Raw genomic sequence first — 22,294 nt, 5'->3', positions numbered from 1 at the left:
GTCTGCTCCATGCACACACACACACACACACACACACACACACACACACACACACACACACACACACACACACACACACACAGACACACACACACTCATGACCTCGTCTAGTGCCATGTGCAGAGCGGACATTGACAGCAAACTGATGATGACTCCCCAGATGGTGCCAGATGTGTGTGTGTGTGTGTGTGTGTGTGTGTGTGTGTGTGTGTGTGTGTGTGTGTGTGTGTGTGTGTGTGTGTGTGTGTGTGTGTGTGTGTGTGTGTGTGTGATGCAGGTGACTGTGCAGACTGTATGTCTGGCCTGAGTGGGAGTAAATGAGTTGCAGCAGGGCAAAGTCTTTGCCAGACCCATTACACACACGTACACGCACACACACACACACGCACACCAAACCACCTCTTTACCTTCTCCTTCACGCATGTATGTACCTCTCCACACACACAATTCAACTGCACATCCACTCATTACCACCACACACACATTTCTCTCCTTACAGAGCACACACACACAGCTGTCCTGTGAGCTTTGTGTTTCATGCTAGATGACAAACAGGTCTGTGTTAACATCAGCCTAGCGTTACACTTCCTTGCTGTTTGTCTAGGACTCTCAGCTCTGCTCTGTCATTACTGCCTTGCTGCTTCTATCTGCACTGCTTGTTTTTTTTGCTGGCAACCCCCCCTCAAAAAAAAATGTAGCTTTTCACATCCACAAATGAAATATCACAAAGCACGGCAAACACTTTGTCTAGCACGTAGCACTTTCTGCGGCATGGTTAGCTGTCAATTATGCAAATGATACAATTGGCTGTGATGTGGGAGAGGCAGGGCTTTGCAGCAGACTGACAGGATTTGAAAGGGAGAGGGAGAGAGAGATGCTACAACAGAGGCGAGCGGGGACAGACCCCGATGCTGCATTGAAACACCCTCCGTCAGGCTCAATGGCGCTTCAAACCACGCTTTAAGTACAAGTTTATAGAAGGGCAAACGTCAAGATGGAACCATAAAATGCTGTAGTCTGCCAGCGACGTGACGATGATGACAGGTGATAAAGTGTTTACTGAGCAGCGATGGCAGCCTGGGTCATTATTAGATGTCAGATGAATGATTGACCGTCCAAAGCGCACACTGCTCGGTTAAATAGGAGGAACAGCTGACAATGCATTACAGTCAGCCTGCCATTGACACGTTTGTGAAGTTACCTTAGAGCTGAAATCACAACCTTTGACATGGTGTCACTCTCACGCCACAGCAAAGGTGGCAGATTTGGATTTTCTGACATTTGCTTCATTCATTTATCAGTTTCATTTCTCCGAACTTTGTCTCCTTTTTCCCAATAATTATGACCCTGTGTTGTCACTTTTGGACGTTGTAGCTGTCGCATCAAATTGCATCATATAGGGTGTTCATGTCAAGCCCTTTTGCAAGGATGGATGAAGTACTCAGGTCCATTACAAGGAAAATTCTCCATTTAAAATTCCCCTTGTGTTAAAGAACAGAGGCTTTAAGCAGCTATAAAGTACAAAGGCAACTTTTCTCATTCTGCAGAACAATGGTTGATCACATTATTGATCGTTAACACCGCCGCATCAGTATGTAGGCGGCATTTGATGGTTGTAGCCAGTCGAGGGTGGGGCTAGTTTTAACAACTTTCTAAAGGACCCCCTCCAAAAGGTCACACGATGAATCTGAGGGGGTTTGAGTTCATTAATGGAGCAGAAAAAAAGAAGTTCCCTTGTCTTTTAAGTTGATGCACTGTGGCAACAACACCAATGAAGTCTTAAAATTTGCCATCAAGTTGAATCAACACATCTTCACACAGATGACTGTGCTGCAGGGGTCTGAACTCTAATGCATCCAAATGAATTACAATCATTTATGTTATTTTGTACCAGTGTGTGTACCGCTCTTCAGTCGAGCCCAAAGGTTTTGTTTTGACTCGACTGTTTCTAATTAGACACAGTAATGATTCCTCCAGGGATTCGCTCATTGCAGCAGCAGTATATCACATGGTATGCAACAATAGCAATGCATAGATTAATATAAACAGAGGACGCCTTCTTAGTGCCAATAAGCTGCATGTATTGTCAGGATAGAGTCTGCAGAATGTTTTGCTTTAGTTGCCATGTGCATGTACTGCAATCCACTGGCTCTAACTGCCCAACAAAACGTGTTTGAGGGTTACCTGTTCTCCGTATCTGATGTACTAAACAATAGTCTGAGAGGGGCTTCCAGCTGGAGTGCACTTCACTGTAGCCCCAAGCTTATTTTGTGATGTGCTCTTGTACATTATGTACTTCACTGAGTTCAACACACACTATTTTGGGCACTACCTGAACATGCTGGACCCTACCAACTCTTTTTCTTAGTCAAGGGATGTCTGTATTTTGCACCAGACCGTCTGCACACTGCCTTTAATCCAAGGGGTTTCCTGTATGCGCTCTGCTCCGCCGTGGGCTGCCGGCATGGAGTGCACCCCACTGGTTCCTACAAACTGCTCTGAGGCCATGTGCTATACTTCACTGAGACCTGCAGAGTGAGCTTTGCCATCTATGCCTAGCAGCGCACAAGTTAGCTTGTTACAACACGAGCCCAAATCCAAGGTGAAGTTTTCTAATGCGCTTGAATCTTTCTCCCACATTATGCCAGCTTAAATAGCCAATTTAACCTATAAATGCATTAACGCACACGCCAGGGCAATAGCTTAGGCATAAGATACATCAAATCCATTTTCTCCAACAGATGTTAAATGATTTATTCATTCTTCTTCTCCACTCCTATTGTGGAAAAACAGAATTACAGGAGAAGAATAGAGCATTTCGCCTGCACCAGGACACGCATATTGAACTTACATTAAATGTTTTATGGGTACATGAAAGATTCAATTAACAGCCCATAACAGGTGCCACAGAGGTCTAATTAGCCAGAATCACTGAAAACAACTGTGTGTGTGTGTGTGTGTGTGTGTGTGTGTGCTTTGTTAAAGGATTGTTAAAATGAGTAATTCAAACAGGAGAATTTTAAAGGAATAGGAATAAGAATAATGGTCTGATATTGCTCTGTAATTAAAACTGAAATCATGAAGTCAACACACACAAAAAGGCCATAATTGAGGACCATTATTTGTCATCGACACCGGCTCCATTTATTCAAATGCGGCCCACCTGCTGCTTGGAGCCTTTCCAGTGTCACCAGGTCAGATGCTGCAAACCTGACTGAATTACTCACCGTGTCTGAGCTTAAATAGTCAAAATCCTATCTGTACAAATTGGACTTTCTGAAGTCGCACCCCTATAGCATCTAACCCTGCCTGTAGATAACTATATCGGCCAGTTATTTATCACTGGAAGTATCAGCATGGCAGCTTGCAGCCTCTCCACAGTGATCTATCTGCAGCGCTCTCTGGCTTCTCTGTGTATTGCCCACACATTAGAGTGGGCTGCAGAAGCGAAACATGGTTGGATGTTGTAGAGCTACATGGCCTGCAGAAAATAAACAATTAGAAGAGTCACGCAGAATGGAATAGAACAGAAGTCCGCGTTTACTCCTCACTCCACACACACACACACACACACAAGGTTTAACCACCCATGTATCTGAAGCCCTGCATGTGTTTGCCATTGAGGGTGATGTTGAAACTTAACCATCACAAGGCCACTGGTATCATCTCTCACTTGTGAGGCAGGGTCACACAGATTGTCCTAAAACACCCCTCTCTCTCTCTCTCTCTCTCTCTCTCTCTCTCTCTCCCCCTGCTGCAGTGCACTCAGGCAGGGGTCTCTAGATGGGCTGTCAGTCTCCAATCACACCACTAATCTTCTCTGATACACCCTGATGCAAAAAAAAACCCTCCTCTCTATCTCTCCTCCTCTCTCCATCTCGCTCACACACACATACACACACACACACACACACACACACACACACACACACACACACACACACACACACACACACACACACACACACACACACACAGACATCACCAGGCCTAATAGTAGCAAACAGCCAGCAATGGTATGTGAGAAATAGCTGTCTAACTATTGGTCGCACAAAACCATCAATGGGTAGGTTTTCAATGGAATACAGAGCTGTGTTATTATTTTTTAGATACTGTTTGCAATACAACTGAATAGAATAGAATAGAATAGAATAGAATAGAATGTCTTACTTGCTTTGCCCGGCCGGGGCCTTTGCAGCAGCTTCTGCACGGTGAGCAGGTCCTCGGTCTTCACCGCCTGCAGCAGTTCCTGGTCCTTCCCCATCTTCCGCGCTGAGCCGCTCTACTCCCGCAGCATCCTCCGACACAGCGGCGCTTCAGCCCAGCCTCACCACGCCGAGGGTGCGTCTCTCCGCGGCCACGAACAGCCTCCCTCCTCCAGCCCCCCCACCCCCCCGGTCCCTGACAAGATGAGACCCCCTAAAGCTCTGGCATATGATGGGGTGAGAGAGGCAGAGGGAGAGAGGGAGAGGTAGACTTGGAGGGATGGAGGGATGCTCTCGGGTTCCCCTCCCCGTTAAGTGCAGCGCCACTGAACGGGGACGGGACCGGGGGCTATTGGGCCGTTTTAGAATCCAGTAACAGCGCGCTGGCGTCGCGTGCGTGGTATTTTGACGGTGGAGATGAATGGTCTCGTTTCCACGGTTTGCTCGCTCTCCTCATCTATGATGCGGCTGGAGGATCGCTGTTCCTTGCAGCTGCGCTCCACAACAACAATTGACCGAACGGAAGATCCTCGCTGAGGGAAGGAGATGTCAAACGGACTGATATAGCGAGTCGCCTCGCGGGCTCACTCGTAGAGACTGCGCGTAAATTATTGTGCGTTTAGAAGTCGGGTGCGCGCGGCGTCCGTTTCTCCCGCGGTAGTGCCGCTCTCGTGCTCTGCGTCGTAAACACAATCCAGGGCTGCTGCTGCTGCTGCTGCTGCTGCAGCCATCGCTCCGCGTGCGCTCAGGCTCTGTATTTGGTAATGATTTTCTCCGCGTGGGGGCAGGGGTAGTGAGGGGGCCACGTACACGCGCCCGCGCGCTCTACAGCTGGCCCAGCTCGTACCGCTAAATGGCTCGTGCTGCAACTTGGGGGCGGACCAGGAGCGCGGTGCTCTCCCGCCTCCCTTTTCATCTCTCTCTGGCTCTGTTTCTATGGCCCTCTCTCTTTGCTCTACAGAGAAGCTGCAGAGATTTATTCAGCTGCCAAGGAAGGCACAGACAAAGTGAATAAACAATGTGTTTATCTCTTTGCTTCTTTTTGGTTTCATATAGTTTTATTAGTCTATATTAGCGATACTTGCATCATAGCTTTCCTCCCAAATGATGTAAGTTAGATGTAACCCATTACAGTCTTATCCGAGACAAGCGTCACATTTTTATACAGCATACCTGCCCCAGTGTAAAAGGCCTCCTGAGCAGGGGTGTAGCCAGGAATTCTAGCTCCCACCCCTCTATTTTCCCTATGGCAAAGCAATGGGCAGTAATACTACATCATGTTACACCAATATTACAATGCTAACACGTTGTTGTTGAGCAAGTATAGACTTTACCATGTTCATCATCAAAGTTTAGCATGCTAACGTTTGCTAATTAACGCTGAGTACAGGTGGGGCTGATGGGAATGTCAATAGTGAAATTGTGTGTGGGGGGGGGGAATTCATTCTGAAGGGCACATAAATGTGTGTCCCAAATTTCATTGCAATATTTGAAAGAAGTCGTCGACCCAGAAACCAACATTGCCATACCTAATCCATGAAGTTAGAATGGCTAAAAGACGTTCAAATGAGCCTTCCTAAATTGGTTTCAGTCTGCAACCTCACCACTAGATGCCACTGAAGGATTCAGTCTCTATCCAAACCTGCATAGCCTGCATAACCGTATAAATACAACCTACATTAAATGCACATATGCTGTGGTCATGAAGACGGTCAGAGAGAGAGAAGAGCACATATCAGTGAATTTGACCCTGACTTCTAATTGCAACATCTAACTTGTCTTCTTTCTCTGTCCAACCTCCTCCAGATTTGAAACTCCTCTCTTCATTGTGTGTGTGTGTGTGTGTGTGTGTGTGTGTGTGTGTGTGTGTGAGAGAGAGAGAGAGAGAGAGAGAGAGAGAGAGAGAGAGAGTGTGAGTGTGTGTGGGCAGTGTGCAGTGCTTGGATGCTGCTCTCTGCCTCCTCCACATATCCAGTGAGTTATGTAAGAACACTGAAGAGTAGCCCATATGGTAGTGAGAGAGTATTTATAAATCTGTCTCTGTTAATGCAAAAGCATCTCACTACCCTGGAGCTGTGTGAACACTAACGCTCAGTGTATGAATGCTTGATTTTAAAGAGTTTACCTGCATCACCTCTCCTCCTGTTTCTACGTGTCTTTCTTTGGGCTTTGTTAGACAGACACAGTTGGTTTGAGACAGGAGTCAATATATGTCCCAGGGAGGAAACTGCAAATTAATGAGCCACTTAGCTGTATCTATTACACTCAAAGAGAGTCCTGCTCTCTTTGTCTTTCAGTCTGTGCATATGAGAAGTGCTCACGTGTCTTTTTAATGGATGGTAGTAGTAGTGGTGGTGATATAAGAAAACAAATTTGTGATATTTCAGTAAACAATTTGCCCATTAAATGCAATATTTTCATCACAAAATGAGATTTATCTACAGCACCTCTTTGCATTTCCAACCAGAAGGATCTCTTTCTGCAGTGACTCATCCTGACTGCATGTTTGTATATAATTGACAAGGGATTACAATAGCTGTTCTTCTTTGGTATATAGTGTGTGTGTGGGGGGGGGGGGGGGGGGGGGGGGGGGGGGGGTATTGGATTTTTTTTTTTTTTTTTTTTGTAACACATGAAAGCATATTTATTTGAAACTTGAAGTAGTGATGTAGGGGCGTTGTGTGAAGCATGTAGAAAAACACACTGCCCTCAAGTGGCCTGTCAGGAGGGATACATGTCTCCGGATGGCTTTCAGTGTGAAGTCATGTTGTTCAATCATAAAGTCACTTGACCAGTTATGTACAAAGACACGTGTCTTTTTCTGACCATTGACTGAACCAGTGGCTCAAATATGCGTCTACGATTGCCGATACCGAGTTGTAGGTAAATAGCTTATTACAGTCAGGACATCAGCATGAAAACACAAGAAGACAAGGAAAAGAAAAAAGTAATAAACCTAATAAACATTTTGTTGCATAACACTGCTTCCAATATTTTGGTACCTTTTCATCTTAGAAACGCAAGGTTGAGTTCATTGTTTTCGGAAATAGCATACCTTAGCGTAATTGTTCGTTTTGTTGTTAATTTGAAATTAGATTTAGTGACTGAATTCGGTCAAACTATGCATACACAAAACATAGAAAAAATAGCGTTTGCCTTTTAAAACTGAGTGACGATCTTGGACCTCACTGAATCACTACTGACGATCATGAATTACTTCTAAATCTATTGTTTACGGATTTGCAATGAGCACATGAATGCATCTTGAAAGCAGCCCGTTCCCATTTCCTGGCTCGTGGTTCGTCGAGCTTGTACGTCCATCAAAACTGTCCATCGCAGAAGCAGACGGAGTGAGGGGAAACAGGTTGAAAAGGGCTGGAGGCTTGAACAATCAAATACTGTTGGTTGCAGATTGTAACCGGACCTAACACACAAGCTGGTGAGGAGTTTTGTTGTGTTTTGTTTAATTCAGCAGTCGTTATCCTATTTTGACTTGATTTCCGATGCATGAAAAATCAATTCGCGCATTCAAGAGCTATGCCACGGCAAGATAATTCCTTGCGAGCTATCGCGTTAGTACTTGCGTTAACGTTAGCTAACGCTATCTCACGATGTTACAGGCAGGTATTTAATATCAGCAGATATTGATTCAACCGAACTCTAAATGCTTTTATATAATAGTCATTTCAAACAGTATTTGAGCACACAGTTTAACTTCTTAACACACACTCTCTCGAGTAATATACAGTATCGTAAACGGCAGAATCCTGTGTTATCCTGCTAGCTTAGCAACATGAAGAAGCTAATGTCGTGACTGTGTTGACAGTAGGGACAAATGATATGTAACGTTACTTCCCATTAAACGCACCAGGTATCCCATTAAACGTAATTGAACCCCTAAAAGAAAGTCGAAATGCTCAAACAATATAGCATCACTTATTTTAAGCCGCACATTTTCTGGTTGCACATGGTTGCATATGGCATCTGGTTGCAGCCCAGCCTTTGTGTTTGCTCTGTATTACTGTTTCACAAACATCCTCAAGTGTGTGTGCAGACAGACTTACTAAAAGCTTTTCCTCCTGTAGACCCTCCAGACCGTAGGCTACATATAGTATGCTGCCAGACACACAAGACACAAACACAGCCTTATAAAGGAAGAAAGACTGTGCAATCAGTCAATGTGTAGAGCAGCACAGAGAGAAGCAGCAGGTGTAAAAAGTAAAGTGTGTGAAAGATAAAAAAAAGTTGGATGCTGCAAGGACAGATGGCCCTTCACGGTTAAATTTTACTATGGTGGGTTTGAGTGGGAGTACACAGTATTTATCATTCACCTCGCAATAGGAAATGTGTCCTAGGTATTGCATGTCCTGCACATTTGCTCCCACTGACAGACTCAGCTGAATTTTCTGAGTTTTCTTAAAAGATGATCCCCTCTTCTCCAGGATTTAGTAGTGGCGCACAATGCATAAGTTTGGAAATAGAGAACCCCATAGCTTGTACATTTTTGTTTTAATGTACGCCTCATTAAAAAGGAGAAGATGTGGCTGCAGTAGCGTGCGTAATGCTGTCATTCAGTCTAAAATGAGAATTCCTCCTTGCTGTTTGCAGGAAGTTCATAGATAACTGTCACATTTTGTCACAGGGCTCTTTTCTCCTGATCGAATTCTCAGATGGAGCTTGTTTTAAAGCGCTTTGCCACAGTTCGTGTGTCACTGTAACTTCAGCACCACTTTAAACAGAGTTTCTCATACAGTAGATCACCATCAGAATGCCAATTTATAATGTAAAGTTCTCATTCTCTGCTTGAGTAACAAGAGTTGCCACATTGATTTTAAAGGAAGAAATTGCTGCCCTCTGTCCAATGCAGGAAGGTCTCAGCGCAGCGTGGGTGCCCAGGGATCCACTGCCTGAGTGTGGGGAGAGCAGCGGCCGAGACCCCAGAGACATGAACCACACCAAGGGCGGCCTGGTCATCTTCACCGCCAACTCGCACCCCTCCAGCCGTGAGCTGGGCAAGAGGATTGCAGAGTGAGTACAGGAGGCATGGATGACGTGTTACACACACACACACACACACACACACACACACACATATAATTGAGCACAGGAATCCAGGCAGAACTGGTTATTTTGGAGCAAACAACCCGCGGGTCCTTGAGGAACAGGTCTGCCACCTTCGTTGTCTTTTGCAATTGTTGACTTATGCTTCCTGACAGCTTAGTGTGGACGTCCATCTGAATTGCTGGTTGTGCATGTGTCAACCCATGTGTTTACACAATGGTTAACTCGAGCTCGCACTAAGAAATGTGGCGAAGCTTCACAAAAGACAGTAAGGAGTTATCTCATTCACAGTGATAAAGTATTTCCTGCAGCTTTGGTCTTATCTTGGTGATGCAGAACCCCCCCCCCCCACCATCATACTCATACTGCTCCAGTACTTGTGTCTACAACTCCTGTAAAAAAAAGAAAACATTCATTGTGTGCATGCCAGAACAGAGGATGTTGATTTCTCTTTATTTTATCCAGAAAGAACTAAAATATATTTTCACCCACCCACTCAAACGCAGAAACGTTTGACCTACCCCAACCGGGTGACTCAGAAGATCATTACCATAAAACATAAAAAGAAAAAGATGAAAATATAAACAATGCAAACATGTTACAGAAATATACAAAATAAGTGTGTTAAATAACAATAGTAATGTAACAAAGTGATATTAATACTTACTTTACATGCTAATGCTCAGATTATTAGATCGAGTTCAGGGAGCTGAAGTATCTGTGGAGCCTCTCAAGGTATATTTTTTCTAAATATAGAAAAGTCATCAATTCCTTGAGACAAAGAGAGGCAGAAGAAGGATTTGGACTCTCTGGAAGGAGAAGAATACGTCTTTGAGCAATAAGTGACCCAGTGGCAGTTTGACACTGAGGTGAAATAAGGTTTTCATCCTTGAACAGTCCTGTCGTAGAATCTGCCTGCAGCTGAAAGAATATGAGTTCAGTCATATTTCCTCACTGAACTTACTTTCCTCACAAGTTATGTGTTAAAACATTCAGAAACTGCAGAGTGTACTTGAAATGCGTACCATGCACTCCTGGACTCCACAGGGATGTTTGAGTCTGTGCATGTTTAGGAAACAAGTGGAGTGTTTACATTTCATACTGTGTGTGTGTGTGTGTGTGTGTGTGTGTGTGTGTGTGTGTGTGTGTGTGTGTGTGTGTGTGTGTGTGTGTGTGTGTGTGTGTGTGTGTGTGTGTGAGAGAGAGAGGAGCAGGGAGTAAAACACAGCATGCTAACAGTTTACAGCAAAACATTTACAGCCTGCAGAGTAAGCAGGTGCGATGGCCTGAGGAGAAGCAGTGTAGCAAAAAAATGGATGTCTTATTTATATTTTTCCCTTTTTAAATGTGTGTTTTTTCTTGTTTTTGAGAAAAAAAATGTCCTTTTTAGCATTCATTCTCTCTGCATGAACATAACTAACTGTAACTCTCCTGTCAGGCCAATCGATGTCTTTGAAATGCCTTTGAAAAACTAACCTAAAGCTCTGTGTGTGTGTCTCTCTCTCTCTCTCTCTCTCTCTCTCTCTCTCTCTCTCTCTCTCTCTCTCTCTCTCTCTCTCTCTGTCTGTCTCTCTCTCTCTCTCTCTCTCTCTCTCTCTCAGGCGGTTAGGGGTGGAGCTCGGCAAGGTGCAGGTGTACCAGGAAGCTAATAGAGGTAAGACACAAGCACCTACGAACAGCGTCAAAAGAAATCACATCTCTAAAAAGGTTCAAAATCAAAAGTTTGAAATCATCCAGTGGAGAGGCTTTCAAGTTTAAAGTCCTGTTATAATCCATTCCATTTATATGGTGGTTTATACAGTCAGAAAAAAGACGAGTAAACAACAAAAACATTGTGAAGCACTTTGGGTAAAAGTGCTTTATAAATGTAGGCATTTATCATAACTCTTGGTCATTACAGTACAGGTCTATGTAATTAATCCCTTTCTAATGATTATGACACTAATAATTAGAATTTGTCCAAAAAAAACTCCCGATGCCATCTTGAATCAGTGTCATGCATGTCATCAATGCCTGTCACCAATGCCTGTCACAGTCAATTAGCAGTTGAATGAAAGTGTAGCTGCACTATGGGCTTCTAGACTGATGTTGGCAGAGGGCTATGAAGACACATAGAGAAGAGCTCACAGATAAATGATTACACTGCTGTCTCACCGTGCATGTCCCCAGGTTCATTGTTAAATTGTGTGAAAGTGTGGAGCTGTAATTGTTTCTTTCTGAAAAATGCTTCACCACTGCTGTGGTATTTGTGCAACAAGGTGTCTCATTAGCTCATGAGTTTTACTTGCTTGCATGTGTGGGACACAAACTACCCACATCCAAGTTTTTCAAACTGGCTGTTATCTCTTCCACCATGTGTGTTCAGTGGGCTTGATTTTGTTGCAGTATATCTGGTCAACACAGTTTGTCTGCCAGCAGTTCTCAGGAAGACTTGACAAACAGTTGCTGCTTTATCACACGATGCTGATGCAAGGTAGACAAAACAAAGAGCAAATATTCAGCGTGGTGGATGAAACATCTCAAGCAGTTTTCATTACAGGCAAGATCTGTGGTGTACTTTGAAAGAAAAACTGTCTGGAAAGTAGAAATCAGTCTAAAAACGTCCATATTTTGTAGGCATAATCATGTTACTTTGGTTGGGGGTGGGGGTGCACAAAGACTCCAGATAGCTCTCTAATGCTCTAATGAAGCTGACAGGCTTTTGCAGGCTTTCCTATGAGGTACGTGTGTGTGTGTGTGTGTGTGTGAACGTGTGTTTGTGTGCATGCTTTATTGCTGGCCTGTTTGTTTCCACAGAAACGCGGGTACAGATCCAAGAGTCAGTGCGAGGCAAAGATGTCTTCGTCATCCAGACGGTGTCCAAGTAAGAACGATCACACACAAAGCTGAAAATGATGAAACCTGACCTGAAACGTCCCACGTTTGATCATCACCGCCCCCCCTCCTCTTCCTCTTCGCCTTTTCTCTCCCTCCCTCGGCTGTATCAGAGATGTGAACACCACCATAATGGAGATGCTGATCATGGTGTACGCGTGCAGGACGTCCTGTGCCCGAAGCATCACGGGCGTGCTCCCCTACTTCCCCTACAGCAAGCAGTGCAAGATGAGGAAGAGGGGCTCCATCGTCTCCAAGCTCATCGCCTCTATGATGTGTAAAGCTGGTAAGTACAAAACAGAGCGAGGCAGAGTGAATCAGTAAAATGAGAACATGGTCTCCACAACTGTCGTAACTGTCAAACTGACCGTGTTTGTGCAGGTCTCACGCACCTGATCACCATGGACCTCCATCAGAAAGAGATTCAAGGATTCTTCAACATCCCAGTGGACAATCTGAGAGCCTCCCCCTTCCTGCTGCAGTACATACAAGAAGAGGTAGAAACTCATGACTTGCATATTACAGGACCTCCATGTTTACGACAGTACATCACCTTTGTCCCTTCTTTTAAACTGACTGTTCACCAAGCCCCACCCCCTTAGTTACTGTTGGTTTCTTATTTCAGATAGAAATATTGGGCTGTTGTTTAGTTTTAATTTAACACTTCTTGGGCTTACATGCTACAAGACAAACGGAAAGCTAAGTGAGGTGAAGAGTTTGCTTCCCCAAATCTAATGAAGAGAGGATAGACTCTCCTAAAGCTAACTGAATGTGTGAAATCCAAAGCTCGACAGGCCTGTCATTCCCAGTCACAGCTGCTAAGTTATATTTAATCATTGCGGGGGAGGGTCGATTATACGCAGATCTCACTATTTAATGTGTGTCTTTATTTTCCATGAACCTTCAGATCCCTGACTACAGAAATGCTGTGATTGTGGCCAAATCTCCAGCCTCTGCCAAAAGGTACTCTCTCCTCACTCGCTGTTTCTGAAGTCACCTTCAGCTGAGCTGAGCTGCAGAGCTGTCTCTCATTACATTGTATAGTGTTAAACATGTTAATCATGAACCTCTGCTACTCTCACTCTCACCACTCCCCCCCGGGGGAGTGAAGGGACAATTTCATTTATGTATCAGCATGCATTGCTGTGTGCCACAGCCTGATGCTACCACCAGGTGGAGCTAAAGTGTTTAGTATCTGAATTTTCCTGTCTGGGTGTGCAGGGCTCAGTCATTTGCTGAGCGGCTGCGTCTGGGCATAGCAGTGATCCACGGTGAAGCTCAGGACGCAGAGTCGGACCAGGTAGATGGACGACACTCCCCACCCACCGTCAAGACCACCGGAGCCATTCACCCCAGCATGGAGATACCATGTAAAGCAAGCACACACACGTAACACCGTTAAATCCTGTAACAGATTATACTGCATATCAGTCGATATACAGATACTCACACACAGATTTTTGCTCTGTCACTGCAAATAACACATGACCACAGAGAAGTGTTGACTCTCAATAATGTGCACTGTGCAGCAGTTCTCACAGTTTCTCTCTGTGTGGCCTTTTGCTTCTGTTGTCGTTTCTCAGTGTTGATTCCTAAAGAGAAGCCTCCCATCACTGTGGTTGGAGACGTCGGAGGACGCATCGCCATCATAGTGGTGAGAACATGCCTGCCTTTAACTTCAACAAAAAAATAATCGCTAGTCCATTCCCCTTGGAAAGTACAACGCTCTGCATCTACTTTAGTCATCCTGACAGCTGTCATGATGCATTGACGTTTCAACTGCTACGTGCATGTTGCATTCAGGGACCACTCTGAAGGACGTTATTTTCTTTTAGCGCTGAAAAAAGTCATTGTGGGTCATGTACAGCCTGGACCGCGTAGAGGGCGCTAAGCCACTGGTACAAGCTGACTGCTGACGGCTGATTAGGTCTCTGTGTCCCGTAGGATGACATCATCGATGACGTCGACAGCTTCGTGGCAGCAGCGGAGACGCTGAAGGAAAGAGGAGCTTACAAGATCTTCGTCATGGCAACACACGGCATCCTCTCCAGCGATGCCCCCAGGTTCATAGAGGAGTCGGCCATTGATGAGGTGAGTGCGTCCTTTGATATCTTTTCTTCTGACGTCATGCTTGACTCCCGTCTTCCTCTGGTCACGGTCCTCCCACTCACCCCCCCCCCCCCCCCTTCTCTCCCCCAGGTGGTGGTGACCAACACAATCCCCCACGAGCTCCAGAAGCTCCAGTGTCCAAAGATCAAAACGGTCGACATCAGCATGATCCTGTCAGAGGCCATCCGCCGCATCCACAACGGAGAGTCCATGTCCTACCTGTTCCGCAACATAGGAGTGGATGACTGAACAACCTGTCACACACACACACACACACACACACACACACACACACACACACACACACACACTGGAACACACGTACCATTTGCCTTTTCAGATCTTGTCAGAAACGTAGGGCTGAATGTCTAACACTGAAATTGCTACAGACACAAAAGAATCCATTTCCTACATGTACCCTAACACACAAATAGAGATGCTAACCCTTTGAGTGCAGCTTAACATAGACGATGACTGAACACACCCTAGTCTTGTACCGTAGCTGTGACTGAACACACACACTGATCGGTGTCCTGAATGGGCTGCTGCTCAGCTCTCCAATGGCTGCCCCCCCCCCCACCTCAGTTTTTTTATGTACTACTCTCATCTCTTTCTGAGTCCCTTCTTTTGTCACATCCCCGTCTTGTCTGCATTTACCTCCATAGAAATTCATGTCGATGTTATATCATAGCGCTGAATGTCTCTAGCAGTACAATCTCCTTGACTAATAGCATCAGAAAGAGAGTCAGTGCCTTCTACAGGACATACAACACACAGGCCTTCACTAGTCCGATACACAGCTGTGTCTCAGCTAACAGAGCTAATCCATTATGGCCCTTGTAATTAATCCAGGAGTAGCCAGCTAACAAACTTGTGCAGAGTAGCAGAGTGCATGTTTAACCCTCTGTCAGATTTATTTATGTAGTGTGTGAATGTGCTGCTAATGTAGTTAGCTTAGACTCCTAGCAGCTAGCCATATGTCTGCGTGCTTGCCAGAGCACTTCATCTGGTGTCAAATCTACTAATTGCTAAACTGAACTGGAATTAATACAGGAAATATTTTCTCAGTCTGGTTAATTGGATGTTAGAAGCATTGTACGGCAGTGCACTTGTGAAATATGTTCTCATGAGTCATCCATATAGCATTGTGTGCCATCATGTCAGTGCCTGCTCATATTTTGTATCAGTTCGTGCTGCAAATGAGCAGTTCTCTTCCAGCCGGAGAGCTCTGGGTAGAAAGCAACTCACCAATAAACATTTTCCTCGAGCAGCCAGTTCCACGTTTGGCACTCCAGTTTTACTCTCTGGTAAGAAGTGGAAGGTTGTTCTCGGTCATTTGGTAAATGGGTAAACGAGCTCTTGATCCTGAGGTCATTATGAAAGTGACTGATTCAACACTTTCTACCTGAGTTACACAAAAAAAAGAGGTCCAAACTGCAGCTAAAGCTGGGAAAATAAATCGAAACTTTTTCTCATGAGCGAAACTTGACTGAAGCAGGTCTTTGTCACTTTACCAGATGTGTTCCAAAAATGTTTTGTATTTATTTTCAGCACTTAATAAATATGACTTAAGACGGTAACAAATGCTTTGTTTTGTGGCGTATTTTTACATTAATGTCTGTACTCAGATCTTCTTCCACTGCATGTAGCTGTCGTTAAACAGAGAGTGGATCCGAGATACACATCTTACTTGAAGACAGCAGGTTGAGATCAGTGTTCTGCACCTCTTCCTCCTCCAGTGCTCTCTAAATATAGGGACAGATAGCTCGGCTGGGGTAGTAAACACACTCACACACACAGGAAGAGAACAGTAAAGTGCAGTTAAATCAAGTTTCCCCTAATTTTTCTTCAACATGTTTCATGTTTCTTTATTAATGCTGACAGACAGGTATTGGTTCAGACAAACATGGTGGCATCAACTAAAGAACAGAACCAGGCAGAGAAGGAAATCTGTTTCAGACCCGAGACACACTCAAAGGTCAGCTCACACACCATCAGATTGTCCTGCTCACACTGTTTGGCCGTTCAGCTGGCATACCACATGACACCTCTCTCTAATTTCACCAGTGTACTTGAAGAGGTCAAGCCAGAGGTTAATATCATAAGAAAAAGATTGCTCCAAAATGCGATGGAATTAGGGTACTGAAGTCCAGTATATAATAGAACAAAGCAGATGGAAACAAAAAATTTAAAAACTACATTTCTTGAGTGCCTCTGTTTGCCTCTTTAAACCTTTTGCCATTTTTTTTCCTTTTTTCTCCAGTTTCTCAAAAGTTGTTCTGTTAACACAAGCTCATACTTGATGTACGCAACAGACATCTGCTCTGGCTGTTCAGTGTTTAAAGATCCGTTACCAGTGGTTGCAGCGCAGAATTTGAAGGTTGTCCAGTTAGTTTTAAGCCAACCATTAAAATGGTTATCACATCAACAAGGCCGAAAGCCAAGGTCAGGCAGGTCAGACCGGCCTGAGACACTCACCCTGAGCACACTGCTGGGATCTGTCCCAGTCTTCAGTCTGCATCCACCAAAACATCAGCAAGTAACCAGCATAGTCATGTCCTTGAGGTCTGACAAGCCTATTGAATACATTGCACTTTTGAATGCAAAGCTGGTTTTAAACTACTCTCACTATCAGTGCTCTTAACCCTAAAGCAAGGCACTAAACCCTGTCACCTGCTGCAGCAGAGCTGCTCAGAGGCCACCAGTGGGAATGGTTTTGTCGGTCAGCTCCCAGAATGTGAAGTGGGGGGAAAGAGTTTTGGTTTGATTACTATTTAAAACATGAGGCGCGATGACAAAACAATGCGAAAGTGTCACGGAGAAAGGCATCAGTCTGTCTATAATCTGGAACAAGAGTTAAATGCTGTCATGCTACAATCTGTCAGTCTCGTCTGTGCTGTACTCACTGGCAAACGCTCTTTAAACACTGGTAATGCGCTTATTTTGTTTTATTTTAATGTGATGGGCGGTGACAGTCAGCTACAGCTAACACACATCTGAAGGCTTTAAAGGCAAAAGCAGCATGTTAACTAATACGAACATGTCATAACAAGGCAAAGTGATCACTTCGTGCGTTTAGACTTTAAACCCAAAGTGACCGGGACTTGATCTGGTGATAAAACAGCATTTGTACAGCTCACACTGGTTTGACGTAAGAGATGAAACCGTAATAAAAATACTTAAGAAATAAAAATACTCAAGTGAGTTGCTTATGGCTGATTTTCATTCCTTTAGAAATCTTGAGGACCCTTGTTCCTGTCCAATAGGACTACAATGTAAATATACTGCAAGTTCTGAACAACCTACTTGGTGTCTTTAAAAAACATATCTTACATGAAAACATCAACCTTATACTGTGAGTTTGGTGCCGCTCCCCCTTGTCCAATTCAAACTTCTGCTGCTTGAATAGCATAACACATTTCACCATACATCCAGGGCAGAGAGAAAGATAAGAGCAGAAAACAAACAAATGTCCTTTTTCAGTTGTCTAAAAGTTCTCATATTCCTTTTTGTGACTAAATAATGCTGAGCAGCAGCCAAACTTTACTCCCATGAGTCACTGAAACTCTAATACAAATGATTCCCTGTAGGTCAGAGGTCAAAGTCAGGAGCTGGTACAAATTCAGATGCCTCAGCTCAAACACACATTAGCCAGGGTGTGTGAAGTATACGGGGACACGAACACTCAGTGCAAAACAAGTTGACAGCCAATACCTTATTTTAACAGTGTGTCTGTGACTGACTGATCCAGAAACAGCTGCTCCGTCACACTGTGCGTCACCGTGACGTGCTTCCATGAGCAATTAGCAATGCGTGCTACATTCATGACAAGCCACATATTTGTGATTTGTGTAAGTCGTGTTTGCAAGATGAAAAAAAAAGTTCAGTAATATTCTTTAATATTAAGATGACCAAGCGTCTCCACATTCGTGGCTCTATTAGTGCTGTTTTTAGACAGTTCCTGGAGTTAAATGCTAATGGTAACATGCTAACATGCTCACAATGACAATGCCAACATGCTGATTGTTAGCAGGTACAATGCTGACCGTGTTCACAGTTTTTGGTTTAGCTTGTTAGCATGCTAACATTTGCTAATTGGCACAAAATCCCAAATTGTTGTAACGCTAGAGGGAAAGTCATCGGATCGTCAGTTATTAGGATCCATCCTCTGGGAAGCATGAATGTTTGCAGAAAATGTGAGCCGATACTTCCAATAGTTAAATCTGATCTGAGCTGCTAGCGTGGCTAAAAAACATCAAACGTCCTTTAATTCATTGCTTAATGTTCTTTAGGTTTTGTGAATTTTTGATGATCAGCGTCTCCAACCTTGACTCCACACGGACCTTTTCACTCCATGACCATACAGCGCTGAGTGACTTTGGCAAAAACATTACAGTCAAACATGGTGGCCTGATAGTTGCCTTGTTTTCGGACTCAGTGTTTCCAGTTAATGCAACCCAATCAGAGCTTGCCAGCAAGCTGTATAATCTTGACAATCACACACATGAACTCATGATAATCACCACGATGAACAACAACATCAGAGCAGCAAAACACACAACTAGCCCCTTAAAAACTTTGTAGAACATACATGTGTGTGAACGCTGTCCTGCTGAGCACCATTTTGCCATCCACATGCACAAACATCAACCCTTCATCAGCCACTGGACAGCAGTCAAATCTGAACAGTTCAATACAGAATCATATTGTATAAACAGAGACTGTTACTGTAACCACAGTGTCACAAGTTCAAGGTTCAATAACAGACAATTTGCCCATTCTCTTTGACAAATGTCTGCATTTGTTATTTCCACGGGCAAATTAAGACAATTCTGCAAAACTCTTCAGGGACTATCTGCAGTAACTGACTGAGTTCTAATCTCTGGTCGAACACATTTTCAAGATTTGATCCAAAGTGTTTCAAGTGCTCTTCATAACTTTCTTTCTGCTGATTATTGCAATTGCAACTTATCTGATTTATCTGGCCAAGGATGAAACTTTGGAAAATTAAACATGAACCTCATTCCTGAAGATGATCTGACCTATATTGACAACTTTTGTATTCAACCCATGTTTGGACTACGTCAGGCATGTATCACTAACTTAAGTTCATTTTCTAAGCTCATAATACTGACACTGGGACCTTCTACTCTTCCCCTACTGCAACATGTGGAGTGTGTTTACATGCACACAGTTTTCTGAATAACACTGGAGCTCATATCCATGCAAAGGTCTCATTTCACAAACATTTCTCTGGGGCCAAACTGTCCTGGTATGTTAGCAAAGCTTCATTAGCAGATTAGAACAGACAAATATTCACCAAAATATCAATAAAAATAGAACTGGGACGGTCATACAGTACATGAGAATTGCATTTTATACTTTTGGGAAGTCGGTAGGCTAAATTAGCATGGTAGCTACAGCAGAATCAGAAAGGCTAGCCAGTTAACCTACAAAACTAGCTGTTAGAGCTAGCAGGCTGATATGGAGGCAAAGAAAGGCCAGAATAATGTGAATTAAAATAAAACTGACAGGGTCGTTTTGAAATTTAACCACTACTGAATATTTAATGTACTTTCTGTGGTTTGTACAATTTCAAAGCTTCCAGAAAACACAGAAAATCAGCTCAGCAGACCTGAGGCCTCACAGGTTGGTTCCTACTGGTCACTTGATTAACTGAAGTATTTTGAATTTAGAAACCAGAAAAAAGACGGAAGTTCAAACCACATAGAGTAAGACAGCGATATTTCAATTTCAGTATTACGTATTCAGTAGTAGTTAAATGATTCTGGCTGTTCTTTGCTTTTTTTCGTATCTGGTATTATAATCTCAGAAATGATTCAGAAATGTAAAAAATATGATTGAGATAATTTGGGAACTCTGTTACCATTTAAAAGTTTATCCCCCAGAGAACATTTACAGTTTCTTTCACAACTGTAAAATGACCAAGATGTGTACCTCTTGATTGACCATATGTAAACATCCTTAATAGAAGTACTTGTTTTGGTTACCCATTTATCAAAAAAAGCCTAATTTCTAATATACTGTTAACAGCTTTTTGAAACTTTTTTTAATTGTTGGCACCTCAACTAGTGAGATGATTTCTAGAGCAGTTCTGCCTCTGAGAAGTGTTTGAGGGACTGACGCTACAAAGTGCACCTACATGTCAGCTGCTTCCCAGCACAGGATTTAACTGAATATCCTCAGTTTCCCGTGCAGCCTGAGCTCATGACACTATGCAGGGAGTGCAAGTGAACACGAAACAGCCTCAGAATGTATTCAAATGAGCATAAACTGTTTCTGTGACCCTGTGACTCTGAGACTTCTGAAAACACTGTGCCAACTGAAGAATATCAGACTTGACCATCCTGAATGACAGGATAGTGGGTGTGCATGTAAACCCACAGATACTGTAGTAAACACCAACAAATATACACCATTAGAAGCTCTATAAGCACATAATAGACTATTCACACCCTGTTCGCCATTGATGCTGACAGAAAAGAGATGAAACAGACTGAATTTGGAATACGGAACTATTTCACCCTCCACAGCAAGATGTCGCTGTTCACTGATTACACTGCCTTACTCCCGGATATCAGACCCACTTCATTTCTTAAGCCATTTAAACACTTTTAAATACATGTATGGAATATATACAAACAGTATACCACCACAGTTCAGACCTCGCTTCTGCCTGATTCCTTCCATCGCTTGCTGAGAGTTAGGCTAGAAAAGAGAAACCAAAGGCTGGGGTGGGCATTCTGTTCTGTTTTTTCACAGTTCTTGTCTGATGGGAAATTTGTCGGCCATCTTGTTTTACAGTTTTTATACCTAACTATCAGCAGGTGGTGGCTATTTCCTTTTCAAAGTTTTTTTTGTTTTGTTTTTCTTGTGTGTCACTACCAAGGTTCCACTTCAGAATATGTGTCGAGTCCTCAGGTGAAAAATGAGCTGTCCGTTCCTCCTGGTAGTTTTTGATTGGAATGATCAATGCCACACGACAGGAAACACGTTAGTCCTCTTCGTAAGACTCCAGTCCACTCCCAAACAAAGAAAACAATGAATGGTTCAACAACCACCTGGGTCAAAAGTAGTATAACGACAATCAAATGACGTTTGCCCCCTCTTGTTGGCTCTGTTTTGTTCAGCATTCATGCCCTCTGTCACTCCATAAAGCACTTTGTGACAAGCCGGTTTAATAAGAGCGCCTTTTTAAAATAAAGTGGATTAAATAAAGATTCCTGGTGTTGTTGAAGAGAGGAGAAGCCAATGCAGATCACCCACAAATAAGAGTGCAGGTTGTTGAATGTGGTTTCCGTGTTGATTGCCAAGCCATTTGCCAGGAAGACACACAAGGAGGATTCTGGGTATTACAGAAGGTGCATTCTGGGATTGGTTACAGATGAGTTCTAAGCTGTTGGCAGATGTCAGATGAGAGGTTACTTCTTTCCTTTTTGTATGTCACCCTCCTCCTCCTCTTCTCTTTTACAATTGTCATCCCTGTTATTCTTTTTACTACCTCTCCGTGCAGTAAATGGTTGATTGGAATAAAATACAGCCCAGGTCAGAATGAAGGCAGAGCTCCTCCTCTTCCAGTCACAAACAGGAGGTAGGAAGTAGCAGCAATCTACGAGGGTTTGGGGGTCTTCAGGGCATCCACTTTGGTCTCCAGGTCTGTGATCTGAGGACACAACAACACAAACTGTCATCACAATGATCCATACAATAACCATCAGCAGTTAAACACCACCGCACTGCCATTCTTGAGCTTCTCAGATTCTTTTTAGGTTTTTTAAAAAGCAGTCTCTTGTTTCTGGGAAGACCTCTGTAAGATTACCACAAACAGTCTCTATCACATTATGTTTTTCATCACGACCACACATCTACCTGCACTGTAATTAAAAATGCAGAGCTCCAGGCAACACTTTGGCCAGACTCATTAAAAAAGAAGATGACGCACGCTGTCGTTGCCCCAGTTACACAGTGTTTTGAATGTAGACACTGGGGGAGGACTGGCAGGAACACATGGTCCTCATGGAGCT

The 22,294-nt window shown here is 43.7% G+C and overlaps 3 protein-coding genes across 10 annotated transcripts in view; 1 reads left to right on the top strand and 2 right to left on the bottom strand.

Annotated features, from left to right (window-relative positions):
* The window catches only part of caskin1 (CASK interacting protein 1), a 111,845-nt gene extending 106,757 nt beyond the window's left edge, over positions 1-5,088 (bottom strand). For all 8 annotated transcript variants that reach the window (XM_070980533.1, XM_070980534.1, XM_070980538.1 and 5 more), the window contains exon 1: positions 4,171-5,088. In XM_070980533.1, the coding sequence (XP_070836634.1) occupies positions 4,171-4,264 (94 nt within the window). In that variant the 5' untranslated portion in view covers positions 4,265-5,088. The remainder of the gene's footprint in view (positions 1-4,170) is intronic.
* Positions 5,089-7,507: 2,419 nt separating this feature from the next.
* Positions 7,508-15,831, top strand: LOC139343124 (phosphoribosyl pyrophosphate synthase-associated protein 2). The gene is made up of 11 exons (XM_070980593.1): positions 7,508-7,644; positions 9,073-9,233; positions 10,868-10,920; positions 12,063-12,129; positions 12,254-12,426; positions 12,522-12,637; positions 13,048-13,103; positions 13,362-13,510; positions 13,724-13,794; positions 14,085-14,231; positions 14,340-15,831. The coding sequence occupies exons 2-11, from the start codon at positions 9,151-9,153 to the stop codon at positions 14,496-14,498; spliced, it is 1,074 nt and encodes a 357-aa protein (XP_070836694.1). The 5' UTR covers positions 7,508-7,644; positions 9,073-9,150; the 3' UTR covers positions 14,499-15,831.
* A 259-nt stretch (positions 15,832-16,090) lies between these two features.
* The window catches only part of LOC139343118 (neurabin-2-like), a 29,851-nt gene continuing 23,647 nt past the window's right edge, over positions 16,091-22,294 (bottom strand). The window contains exon 15 of the mRNA XM_070980542.1: positions 16,091-21,933. Within this exon, the coding sequence (XP_070836643.1) occupies positions 21,880-21,933 (54 nt within the window). The 3' untranslated portion in view covers positions 16,091-21,879. The remainder of the gene's footprint in view (positions 21,934-22,294) is intronic.

Source organism: Chaetodon trifascialis, chromosome 15 (assembly GCF_039877785.1).
Source record: "Chaetodon trifascialis isolate fChaTrf1 chromosome 15, fChaTrf1.hap1, whole genome shotgun sequence".
Classification (NCBI taxonomy): Eukaryota; Metazoa; Chordata; class Actinopteri; order Chaetodontiformes; family Chaetodontidae; genus Chaetodon; species Chaetodon trifascialis.
The sequence above is the reverse complement of the archived record's forward strand: the minus strand, read 5'-3'. Positions and strand labels throughout refer to the sequence as shown.

Excerpts from the sequence above, each read along its gene's own strand:
- LOC139343124 (XM_070980593.1), top strand. The coding sequence starts at position 9,151 with ATGAACCACACCAAGGGCGGCCTGGTCATCTTCACCGCCAACTCGCAC. Across the intron at positions 12,427-12,521 it reads CTCTATGATGTGTAAAGCTG|GTCTCACGCACCTGATCACC; the intron begins GTAAGTACAAAA and ends GTGTTTGTGCAG. Across the intron at positions 13,511-13,723 it reads CCCCAGCATGGAGATACCAT|TGTTGATTCCTAAAGAGAAG; the intron begins GTAAAGCAAGCA and ends GTCGTTTCTCAG.